This window comes from Hippoglossus hippoglossus, chromosome 23, assembly GCF_009819705.1.
Source record: "Hippoglossus hippoglossus isolate fHipHip1 chromosome 23, fHipHip1.pri, whole genome shotgun sequence".
NCBI lineage: Eukaryota > Metazoa > Chordata > Actinopteri > Pleuronectiformes > Pleuronectidae > Hippoglossus > Hippoglossus hippoglossus.
In genome coordinates, this window is record NC_047173.1 from 6588796 (window position 1) to 6602074 (window position 13279).

The 13279-nt window shown below is 40.2% G+C and overlaps 1 protein-coding gene across 2 annotated transcripts in view; it reads left to right on the forward strand.

Annotated features, from left to right (window-relative positions):
* LOC117757595 (copine-8) overlaps positions 1-13279 on the forward strand; it is a 72574-nt gene that overhangs the window by 55534 nt on the left and 3761 nt on the right. For both annotated transcript variants that reach the window (XM_034578863.1, XM_034578864.1), the window contains 5 exons: positions 7003-7049; positions 8435-8616; positions 9328-9455; positions 11063-11165; positions 13111-13168. In XM_034578863.1, coding sequence (XP_034434754.1) covers positions 7003-7049; positions 8435-8616; positions 9328-9455; positions 11063-11165; positions 13111-13168 — 518 coding nt within the window. The remainder of the gene's footprint in view (positions 1-7002; positions 7050-8434; positions 8617-9327; positions 9456-11062; positions 11166-13110; positions 13169-13279) is intronic.

The window sequence follows — 13279 nt, forward strand, 5'->3', positions numbered from 1 at the left end:
ATGTGTCGAGTATTATCAGTTTGGACAAAGGTTGTTAGTTTGACTATATGCAGAGAGGTGGATACATGTGTGTCCTCTCACGTCGTGTTCTGAAATATGTTTACTCGCTCTGTCGCTGTTGATCGAGGATTCCCATCATCAAGTCTCAAGTCAGTCTGAGAGCACTCTAATACTCTCAGGTAAGCATTTAAAAACTAAATGGACCTAAATGATCCAGTTGCACTTAGTCCAGTTGCAATATGGTTAGAAGAGGTGTGGACATTTCATGACAGACATAATCGATTCATGTTTTCCGATACGTTCATTGTTTTAGCAATGTCCTGCTGCTGCATTATTATAACCAGTGCTGCTTCAGGATCAGACAGACGCTCATTAAAGGTGCAGTCGTCTCTGTCAGTCTGTTTCCTCCTCTGACCTGCGCTCACTTTACACCTTAACAATAAACACCATCACTGATCACAAGTTATTAGGACACGTACAGGACTGACGTTTACTTTGTGTTTATTTGATTCGCTCTAGAGTTTATGTGACACATGTAACGTACCGTGACGCACAAAGTCAGGACATCAGTGTTAAAGTGAGCGGAACGATCCGGAGTCATGGTCCAACATCATCGATTAATAACTAAATACAAGTGATTATCAGTTTGTGTGAAGAGTAACAAAGACGAGCAGACACACACAGACACACACACACACTCCTGCAGACAGAAGTTCCTCCCGCAAATAACGAACTAACGCGTGTTTTAACTTCATTGTTGCAGAAGAAGCGACGCCCCGTTGAGCCAGGAACATAAATATGAATTCAGTAGGTTTTTATAAAGATCAGTTCTAAGTGTCAGTGATTAGAAAACATCAGAAGAGCAGAATCTGTTGTTGGCCAGCTGAGTAATGTGCCTCAGTGCAGTGGAGCTGCTAAGGGGGGCCAGGTGGGGCCAGCTTAATACAGTAAAGGCTATAATCAGAGTTTGTCCTTTTAAGCTTTAGGTGCAGCACACAGGTCGAAACTGAATGAATGTCAAATCAGTGTGCAGCCATGTGCAGTAATATAGAAAATTGTGGATGTGATATATTGAAATGCATCGAGATGCATCGTTGTGAATCAAATCGTTGACTGCTGAATCGTAATCGAATCGTGAGGCTAGTGAAGATGCACACCTCTAATGGTTAGACCATACACTTCATATAAAGATGTATGATATGACAGCTCCCAAAAAGTGAAGACAAAGCGTCTTGATTGCCATCTGTTTGCACCTTCTCCATGTTTGTGGATGGGACGTGGACAAAACTAAAAAGTCTAATGTCAAATACATTTTTCTCAATTATGGTTTCTATCATTTTAGGTAGTTCTTACTACATGGATGCGTGTTCAAGTGCTACTTTTTTTGAGACTTGATTGGTCGAGCATGTGTATCAGCGGAACTATTATGTCTTCATTCCCCCAATATATTGCTGCTGTGCAGGCTCTGGCTCCAAGTAATGTCATTGTAGCGAGATGGCAGCATTTGTATCCGTGATATTTTAACTTCATTTCCGGCTAGTGGGAGGAAATGGAGACACATTGTCCATTAATACTGTATATATGGCCTATGGTCTCCTAGCTGTAACTGGATCATGAACTGACAAATATGAATTCTTAGCAACAAAGCAAACAAAATAAAACAAATCAAAAAATGAGAATGAATTAGACTGTATTTGTTCATACATACCATAGAGCACACTGGCCTTCACCCAATCACCGTCCTGTGCACTTTCTCAGTCAAAACCCCTCATACGTCGCCATCTTATCAGACACAGGTATTTTGTCATCTCGCCTCATGTCTTTTTATCTATTCACAGCTTCTCCTCCCTGCTGCCCTCTTCTTCTCTGTCTGATTGACAGCTCTTTTCGCAGATCCAACCCAATCAGCTAATTGTTCATTTGGACCTAATTGGGAACATGATCTGCCGGCAGCATTAGCATAAATGACTGATTCGAGAAGGCTCCATCTCAATCCCAGAGCATTGCTGCGCTCATTCTTTTCACTGCCTCCGATAAAGCATCATCACCACCCATGGATTTCAATAAAGAGGTCTCTATTCTCGAGCATGAGGCTAAAAAGAAAAAAAAAGTACAAAAAATTGTTGGCTATATCTTTCATTTGGAGCTGTGCATTCAAGGCGGACCTGTCAGTCACAGTGACAGATATTGTTTCGCCTTGTTTTGGTTTGTGAATTGAGAATTGATACCAGAATAGAAGCGGGAGGGAACTCTGCTGGTATTGAAATCTTTCTGAGAGGCTGTCATTAGATAGAGAAAGCAGACACTCACAATACAAATCTCTTAAAGGAGCCATTTTGTCTCATGGGTTATTCCTAAAAATGAACAGGCATAATATTTTTCCCAATATCCACGTTTAGACTAACTTGACTCGATGCAGATGTGAGCTGTGTATCTTTCCTCTTCCTCTTCCTCCTCTGCTCCTCTAGCCAGATGGACACTGTGCAACCATACACATCTGTTTACATATCATCAAGAGAGGTCACGTAGCACAATCTCTGATGCCATTTTTAGGCCACTGGATGCACTCTTGCGTACGTTTCCTTCTGGCATGTTGATATAAGTGGAAAGGAGACTTGTCAAGAACATTTTCACCTTCTTTTTTGCTTCAATAGAATATTTTCACTTTTAGACGAAAACATAAAAAATACAGTTAAGGCTACAGGGCCTGTTGAGATTGCTTTTTAAAGACTGTCATTCAAAAAAATGGATTAAAGTATGATCTTCAACTCTCCAGCATTGTCTTTGTTTTGAAGATAAAGATGAAATTTTACCGCTGACACCAAACATTGGTAATCACATAAAAAACATGAAGAATTCAGATGTTCTTCACTTATAGGGTTTCGAATAGAAAAGAAATGTAATGGACAGTATTGAGAGACTGGTTTACAAGTCAACTTGCTGCAGTCTATTACTGTGCCAATATTGTTTACAGACTACAGAATTACAAATTTTATATTGATTCATTTATTGGACAGTGTTTCTTTTGCATGTAATTTGCAGCTGAACATTTACTTCATCACTGTCTTTATTTGATTTTCACAGTTTACATATTTGGTGAAATTAAATAAATGAATCAGCACCACTGAGTAGTGGTGCTGATAAAGGGTGTGTCTTCTCACTTACACCCTTCACTGTGCAAACAGAGGTTGGAACAGATCAGAGAGTCTGATTTAAGGAATAAAATGAGACTTAGATCAGAAAAATCTGACTGTATCTGGAACTGATACAGCATGCTCACTTAAGTCCAATAAAGTGGAATTTATTAGTGTCCTTTGTTTTATTGTAAGTGTGTTTTTTTCCTCTATGTAATTTACCCCAGTGAGGATCAGGTGAAATTAGATTTTATTGAGCATGTGAGTAGAAGTATTTCTGCCTGAAGCAAAAGGTTGAGGTGAACTTTCAGCCAATTAAAAAAACGTGACACGATAAAGCTGGTAACAGCCCTTCAAGTTTTCGTCTATCTTCAGGACACAGAGCGATAATGTATCGCTCTTAAGGAAGGTGAAGCTCACATCTCTCCTCCCTCTGCTGAAACTCAGTGATGTGATGTTGTGGTTAAGACCATTGCCTGTGGAAATCCCTTATCACCCCCGCCAGAGCATTTTGCTGCCTCTCAGGTTTGAGCCTGTTCGCTGCCGATCTCCTTTTGCTTTTCAAGTAGTTGTGTATCCAGAAGGACAGGTGTTTTACGTGTGTGTGTGCGTGTGTGTGTGTGTGTGTGTGTGTGTGTGTGTGTGTGTGTGTGTGTGTGTGTGTGTGTGTGTTGTACTGTTTCCTGCCACCTCCACATAAAGAAATATTAGTCGGTAATCCATTTGTTGGTTTGTTTGTTTGTAAGCAAGATTAGGCAAAGACTAATGGATGGATTACCACAAAACTTGGTGGAAGGATGTATTATGGGTCCGAACTCATTAAATTGTGGTTTAGAATCTGAATCAAGGGGCAAATCCAGATCTAGTGAATTTAAATAGTGTTTCGTAAGGAGACAGTTTCCGGATGTCTTCATATTTACGATAACAGAAGAAACAGCAGTTTATTTCATGTTGGGTTTGACACCATGTTTAAAATCGTGAAAGCTGTATCGATAAATAACATAAAACACAAGGAACATTTTCATGAGGTGACCTATTGATCTATAGCATTTTCCTAAAAGTCCAATGTGCATGACATCATCAAATGCCCATCACTAGGCAAAAATCCCTCAAATGTCCTAGTGAAATTCTCGTCTGATTAATGCAGAGGATGCGGTTGACCTTTTTCATGAGTATCCTGTGTTCTGGCCTGGTTATTAATATTCTTACCAATAGGAGTCAAAATGATTATGTCAAACATCAGACGTAGCTCTCTTTGTAAAAGCAAGAAACTCTGACACTGACTGACGCAAAACAATCACGGTCAAACTGCAGGGGTTTGTTATCGCGATCAATAATCATGACTCAGTAGTTGTAACTCAGTTTCTGAAAGGTATTCAGCCAATATCCTTTGTTCTGGAGTTGCTAGTGCCAATTCCTTCTTTAGTAGCAATTCGCTTTAAATTGTAGAGAACAGTTCTGAATCATTTTCCTGATGAATACTGACGTTGTCTTTTTTTGTGCTGCCGTGTTTAATCATGAGATGCTTTCCCCTCCTTTTTAGCTTTCTGCCTTTTGTCATTTTTAATTTTTCGTCCTCCAATTCACCTTGTTGTTTTGGCTTGTTTGGGCATGTATAATTTAGGCTGCAATGTTGAAGCTTGTCTGTGCCTGCATGAAGAGCTTGACCAGAATTCACTCAGATCTCTCCGCTCCCCTTGTCCTTGAAGCTTTTCCCAAGAAAGGCTACTGCAGAAGGAATCAAACCAAGCTATTAATCTCTCTGTAATTTACCTTTTGTCACTTTTTATACAAATAACTTTTAATATTTGTAAAATTACATTGATTTAAAGGAGTTCACAAGGGTCAATAGCCACTGAAGTGACTGAAGCAAATCAATGTTGTTTTTGTATTTTCTCCTTTTTTAACAGACATGACAAAGAAATGCTGCTAGAATAAAATAAAGTAGATTTCACAACATAGACAGTTTACAGAAAATAAGATACCAATCAAGCTCAAGATGCAAAGACTTGCCCACTGAATTGAAATATAGCTCAACTCTGACACTGACAGAATCTTATTGACTTACGGTCTCACCACCCTTGGTTCATCCACTAATTCACATCAATAAGTGATGAAATCTCCCACAGTGATGGTAACTGTTGATTGTCAGTCATTTTGTGCTTGGAAAAAAATGTACTGAAGGTTTAGACTATGTGGTTACAATTATAGCTATATAAATAAATCATGTCATACACACACACAAACACACACACACACACACACACACACACACACACACACACACACACACACACACACACACACACCTGACTCCGCTCTCTCTCTCCACTCACGAACACAAACGCATGACAATGGGCACATCTGCAAACAGATTGACAACAAAACAACACCATTGGTCTTCATAAACAACGACGTACGTGTGTATTTGCAAAAAAATAGGGAAGTGAGATCGTATCACAAGTGGTCACAGGAGACACACACATCAGGATGCATTTTAATACCAGGTGTGAACAGACGTACTTAGAGCTGTCTTCTTGTGATTGAATCTCTCAGGACGGATGTTACTACCAGTCCTGAATAGGGACGTTATGTCTCCTGAACTTTTTCCTCCCTCTCTCCCTCCTGCTTGTTCTGTCCCCTCTGGACAGCGCGGTGCCACTTCACATGGCCCGCTGAGGTGACAAAGATGATGAGCTACTGGCTGTTTGACACTAACCGAATACAGAGGATGTGTATAAGACAGACAGGGAGGCTTTTGTGTGTGACTGTGTGTAGGGCAGTGGGCGGAGATTGGCGTGAAAAAGCTGTGACAGGCCGACAGAGCGCTTAACCACATCCTGCTCCCGCAGGTTAACAAGATAGGAAATGTTTTGATGGAGAGAGCCACTTTCTCATGCTGGGTGCTGTGATGTGTGATGTTTTGTCTGCCTTGTTTCATCTCTCTTTCTGGTCATGCTTTTTTCTTATTTCTGTTTGTATTGTCGCTCAGAAAATGCAAATACAAAGTTTATGTGAGGCAACAAGTCCAGTCAAATCCAATCAGGAAGTTAGATCTTAGACATAGATTTTCTAGTGACATGAATAATGGGTTTTTAGGTTTTATCATCATACAGAGCTGCCTAATCATTTAGCTACACCCTAATTGGATATCAAAATACGCTCTATGGGAAAAGACATAATACACTATGTGATATGATATTCACAATCTCTAGGATGGTGACTTCTGGGGTTTTAGTAGCCTGACTGTCAGTCAATTGCCTTGTTAGAGACTGAAATATTAGATTAATAACCCTATTCTTGGTGTCCTGAGGATGAATCACAGTGACTTTGGTGATGCCCTGACTTTCCTGTAGTGCCAGTAGAAAGTGAAATTTTTTCACTTATCCAGTTAAATATTTCAACCTGTTCTGTAGGCATTAGCGGAAATTTATTATGAACATTATGCCAGATAAACAACTGCCAAATTTTTGGGATAAAAGTCATCATGGTCGCTACTTTTACTTGTGCAGGTGTTAAAGAAAATTTAGCGGTGTTCTCTGTTAAAACCAACATTCCTCTGAGCAGCGCTATGCACAGCGTGTTTGGTATAAAAGCCTGGTAACTCACTTTCTCCCCATCACTTTTACAGCTAAGGGGCAGGAAGGACTCTGTTTGCTCTCTCGAACATTGATCACTTTGACCTGATTATGTCTGCAGTTCATGTCTTCTGCTTGTTTAGTGTGTGTGTGTGTGTGTGTGTGTGTGTGTGTGTGTGTGTGTGTGTGTGTGTGTGTGTGTGTGTGTGTGTGTGTGTGTGTGTGTGTGTGTGTGTGTGTGTGAGAGCATTGCTGATTTATGAATAATCTTTCTGCTTTTGTCTTCCAAGGACCCAGATTAACTTCACCGTGGCCATTGATTTCACAGCTTCCAATGGTAACCCTTTAAATAAACACACAAACACTTTGAATGTGCAAGCACACACACACACTCTCTCTCGGAGACCTACAGAGAGACACACAAACGCACTGAATGCCCAGGGAGCGTTTATACAAATATATGCAGATGGGAAATCAAGTGTTTCCTAATAGCCCTCTCTATCACACCTGGCAGCTAAAGCTGAGTGCAGTTACATGCTATGATGGCCGTGATGAAGGACCGTGTTATCCATCTACCCTTGAGCTCGGTTGTAGCAGGACAGGCGGCAGCAATAGAGCCAAATCCTATTAAATCAAATGAGAGCTTTCAGGCAGTGGATGTATAAAAAAATGTGTTTGAGGTGGAGGTGGACTCGATCTTGTCTGGCTCTCATTAAAACCTCAACACCAAATGGAGGGTACTCAGCCTAGTAGTGTTCTGCAATTTATTAAAACATGACTTTAATCGTGAAATGAAGAGGCATGTACAGGGAGATCAAGACCATGTGTCATATTAATTCGACGTTAAGTTCATTAGTAGTCAATTTAGCTCCATCAGTGATGCTGAGATGGAATCCGTGGACACGCGCATGTTGTGGTGTCATACAAAAGCACTAATGGTAATCCACTAGATATCTATCAGTTTTAGCCATGAAGCTGTGGCTTGTTAAGAACCATTTTATCACAGATGTATGCTGATACAGACCAGCTTTGGCAAACAGTGAAAGCCTGAAATAAATTAACATTGTCCTTTTTATCTGTGATTTTTATTTTGTCTCCTTCCCCCTCAGATACTTACTTTTGCACAATTCAAAGATTGTCCAACCAAAACAAAGCATAAATGTCCATGTAGGTCATCAAACTGCATGTTTATGATGTTATGTCTTGGCCAGGTCTCTCCTTACCATACTTGGTTAAATGAAGGACATTTTAATTCAACATGTTTTTTGCTGATATATATTTAATATATAAAAAACATTTCAGACAAAGCATAATTTTATATCACATTTTAATTCAATTAGTAAAACTCATATCGGAGACCACTTATTCATGAAATGGTCCATTTTTGATTCCTCAAACTGAAACCTTGTTTTTGAAACAACACTTGGCTCTTGGCTATTGAGGGGATGTAATGTTCCGCTAATGCGCTGCATTTAATACAACAGCATTATATATACTTAATCTCAGCACCTTCAACTCTGACTGCAGAAATAATAAAAGCTGATCACTTGGATAAAGTCAAACCAAAGAAGTAAATTTAGCTAGTCAATAACCACGGGCTCTAATTCTGTTGTTTCATCTTGGTTTAACATTGACTGATGTGCTAAACCACCTAGTACATTATTGTGCCCACAGGGAATTTTCTGATTGGGTTTGTGTGACTGTTCCCTTTGTCACAAACAGGTAACCCAGCCCAGCCCACCTCACTCCACTACATGAGTCCCTACCAGCTGAACGCCTATGCCATGGCCCTGAAGGCAGTTGGGGAGATCATCCAGGACTACGACAGCGACAAAATGTTTCCTGCGCTGGGCTTCGGAGCCAAGTTACCGCCTGACGGACGAGTCTCCCACGAGTTTGCTTTGGTGAGAGAGTAAGACTAGGATGGGAAGCAGGGGTTGGATAAAGGCAGGAAGGATTGGAGATGTAAACCACATAGCATATGCATATAAACATGGAGGAAGTGGCTGCTCCCCAAAAGTAAAGCCAAAGTGTCTTAATTGCCCCCTAGTGGCTGGCTGCTGTATAGGAAAGAAACCCTGTCTCCTCAGTTTTAGCGGATGGGACACGGACAAAACTAAAAAGTCAAAGTCCACTTTATATATATTTTTCTCAAAGATAAGTGCAAATTTTTCCAGCAAGTTTAGTTTCATAAAAATGGGGTGAAACATCATGATTGATAGCTAAGGCTGACTGGTTGAGCACTCGTATCAGCGGGACCTCACTACCGCGGGTCCTTTCCCCAATAACTTCCGTAGAGACACTGGCTGGATATTGGGGCAAAGTGGAAACATGTCATCCATCTTCACATACAGTCTATGAAACCACAACCTGTTGGAGGGTTGACTGATATTCATTGTGTGGACGATATAATCAAAACACCTGCAGGTCTGGGAGATGCTTTGAGATAATTGTATTTAACAATCATTGTTTGTACGTACCTTCAAGACAAAACAAATAAATAATCCCTGAGCTTGTTTTTACCATCTGCATTGGCTCTGTGCCTGGACCTGTTGAATGCATTTAAAATCAATAACATACCGTAAGTCAGTCGTCTCCTCTTGTGTTAAACACAGAATGGGAATCCTCAGAACCCGTACTGTGCAGGTATCGAAGGTGTGATGGAAGCCTACTATCAGAGTCTGAAGTCAGTTCAGCTCTACGGCCCCACCAACTTCTCCCCTGTCATCAACCACGTGGCCAGGTATCACAAAAACACACTTGATTAAGTGTATAAATTTCCTGTCAGCACTTGTCTACATTTACTTTTCTTGTTTTTAACATTTCATTTTCCTTTTACTACATGCACAAAGTTTTACACTTGAATATTTCCATCACTGCTTATATAATGAGCTTCAGAAGTGTGAAAGAACACAGAGTACATTTCACTCTGCGACTGACACTCAACATGTGTTCTCAGATTTTCCCTAATAAGCTCAGTGCAGCGGGTGTTGCCAGGTAGCTAACAAGAGCGAGAGGAAGAGGGGGGGAGAAAAGCTCAGGATGCAAACAGAGAAAGTACCCGGCAGCTGATTGCGTGTTTGTTTGTGTCTGGGTTTCGGGGGGGAACATAATTCATGCTGCAGGAAAGCCAGGCAGACACAGGATCTCGTCAAAGTTCGCAAAAATAAAAAACAGAGAGAGAAAGAAATTAGAAACTATTCATGCAAGTGTGTAATTAAAGAGATGTGCTGAAGTGAAGTCTCTCATTGGGTTACTTCACACATTTAGTACAGAATTTAGTGAAATCTTAATTGCATAGTTATAAAAGAAGAGGAAAGTGAAGGAAAATGGTGGAACCAGCATGAGCACAGAGGCAGCAAATTATCTTTTACACAGCCTGTACTGTCACCTGAACGCCCCTTTCCTCTTTCCCCAACTGCATGACCTCATGTTTTTGCTTTTGCTGCACAAACTTATCACTGATTTCTTAGACTTACAATTACATCAAAATCTTGATATTACATCACTCCCATGTCTTTATGTAAATGGCTGGAGCTGGAGGCCAGTTTTGCTTTGCTCAGTTTAATTTACAAGCAGGGGAAAACAACTAGTTTCATCAAAAAGACCTCTAAGACTCACCAAACAGCATGATGTATCTTTCAAATTCAAAATTCGCGCACGTAAAAACCACTGCAGTGCATTTTACATGTGTACATCTCTACATCCAACTTCCACCTCATATTTAAAAAATGACCCTTTTCCTCTTCAGTGTGTTGCTTCACTCCGACATGCACCCAAGTTACTATTAACTTTACTACTCCCTTGCTCTCTCACTTCTACTTTTAAGTTGTTGCCCTATATCTCCATCTTTCTCCATCTGTGATGCTGTCATCATCCACAGTGGTAGACTCCTAAATCCTCCGTTTTCACATGAATGCACATGCACATAGATCTAACCTCCCAGTGCAGAAAGGTGACGTAACAGAAACTGAACCAATGAAATGATCTCAGTGTGTAAATATCAGTAAGTCGGATCATGACTCACATGAGAGCGAAAGGTCACACTCAACATCAGAAAATGAAAACCACAGTAAGCTGAGCATCTGTCGAATTGACAGACAGGTAGAAACACTTGACACATTAAGATTTTTCTTTCTTCGAGTAGGAGCTGAGTGATTTATTCAAATTATATCAATAATATATCAAATTTAAATGATGTTTTAAATTATGTATTTAGTTATGTATTTAGCTTAAATTAAAAGCACACAGATAGATGCTTTATTTGATTAAGGAATGAATCATCATTGTAAACCACATACATGATGGTTGCACAGAAATAACTACAAAGGTGTCTTTTTTTGTACACAGGTATGCAGCTTCAGTGAAAGATGGCTCCCAGTACTTTGTGCTCCTCATCATCACTGATGGCGTCATCTCAGACATGGCCCAGACCAAGGAGTCTATTGTTAACGTAAGGCATATCTTGTTGGTGTCAACACCTGAACATCCACCCTAAAGCTTGGTTTATGATCACTGCTCCTGTCCTTAAACACACATTGGTCGTGCAGGTCTAAAGAGGTGTATATGACCCCTTAATAATGAAGGAGATGCAAAGATCTACTGTTGGTTAAGACGAGGCATTCTGCAAACTGAAACTAAGGTTAATCAAAGCTCCTGGAAGGAACAACCTGATGCCCAAACGTTTTTTTCTTCTTCTTCTTTGCCCTTTTCCCGGCAGTGTGGTTGTATTTTTCTCAGGTGTGACTCCTGTCGTTTAGGGGAAGACTGCACAGAGTCACTGCGCCGCAAACAAAAAAATTAACGGGAAAGCCACCGTGCCCAAATCACATTTGTCGCGCTTAATGACCATCAAAACACATCAAAAGTTCATCAAAAGTTTAATGCATGTCAATTGTTTTTAATCTTTCAGTCTTCTACTTTGAGAAAAGTCCATCTGTAAAAGACAGCCGCCTATTTAGTTAGAACCTAAAGTGTATGACAGTTGTATCTGAAAGACAGCTTGTATAGATAACTGTGGGTGGATGACGGGGAAGGTATTTTGTTATTTTTGTTATTTCAGATTTTTATGTCAGTCAGTTGTATAAACATATGTTCGAGCAGCTGTTTGAATGGTGTGAAAAGTGGGCAAAAACGTTAAAGAATAGGGATATTTATAAAACTAAATGAAAGAATTTACCATGGGATACACTTGCAAATAATGCCATAACTATGCAACAGTATGTCGTGTTTCATGGTGTTAAGTCAAGCGATTGCATAACTATAAAGCCATGAACAAATATATGGAAATGAGAGGCACTGTGATGCCCAGAAGACTAATTACATTTTAGCAAAATGTAAATTCTTCTTTTGCAATAATCTGTATTTGAATGAAAGATGGAAAACGGCTGTGGTATTAGTTCCTAATTAGCCTGATTGGTCATAACTGTAAGCTTATAAATGTATTTGACAATAAAGAAAAAGCTCATATATTTGGCCTTATATCCCAAAAAATCTCAAAGTGTACATAATCATAATGGGGAGTCAATTAAAATTTGAAATTGATCTTTTATATTGTCTTTTTGTACTGGGGAGCCTTTACTACTGTTATAAAAAAATTTGCCGTCCTTACATTTGACAACATGTTCTTCGCCCTTCGTCTGTCCTCTCCATCACTGTCAAGTCACTGCGGGCTCCAGGGGGAAGCTGGTGTGCTGTGTAGAATGCAAACAAAATGAACAGGCAACATCAGCCATTTTTGTGAGAGCACTGATCCATCTCAGGCCTTTAAAGAGGAGGCTGGGAGGAGCGGAGAAAAGGAGTCGGCAGATATGAGCGCACAGGGAAAAACAAAAAGAGAGCAAAGGGCAGCAGAGACGTAAAGAGGACCCGTACGGAGGGGAGCGAAAACTAACTGAGATCTGTTGATAAGATCATCCATTGCTCTACTGCCTGAGGTCAACACATTACTCAAATACACACATTACACTGCTGGCCCTCCCTTTCTAATACACACACTCCTGACACCTACACACACACAGAACACAAACACATGTCATTTGTAAGCTGTCAGTGAGAGAAGCGCGGGTTGTTGATTCTCTCTCGTCTCTAATATTATTCACTGCGATGTTTCGACCCACGCAGCGCTCCGGGAGGTGCTGTAGAGAACACACACATCAAAGATTCACACATATGCTTACACATACTGTATGTCATATAAATGTTGGCAAGGCTTAAATATGACATGATCTCTGAGGGGCTCATTTACCACGGATGATGACAAAGGCTAGCCCATATATGACAGGTAGCTCATTTGTAGCTCAGCTGTATTAATGGCCCACGTAGGTACAAAAGTAAAATATTGTTTTCAGACTTTTTAAATGTCTCATATTTATTTCTCCTCCTCTCCTCTCCTGCAGGCAGCATGTCTGCCAATGTCAATCATCATTGTGGGGGTCGGACCTGCGGAATTTGATGGTAGGTTACCAAGAACATTTGAATTTGTTATTAATAATTGAATTGTTGGGAAAAAAAATTGAGTAACATTTTTTAAATCCGGTTTGATGTTATGTCAAACATCGTACCAGA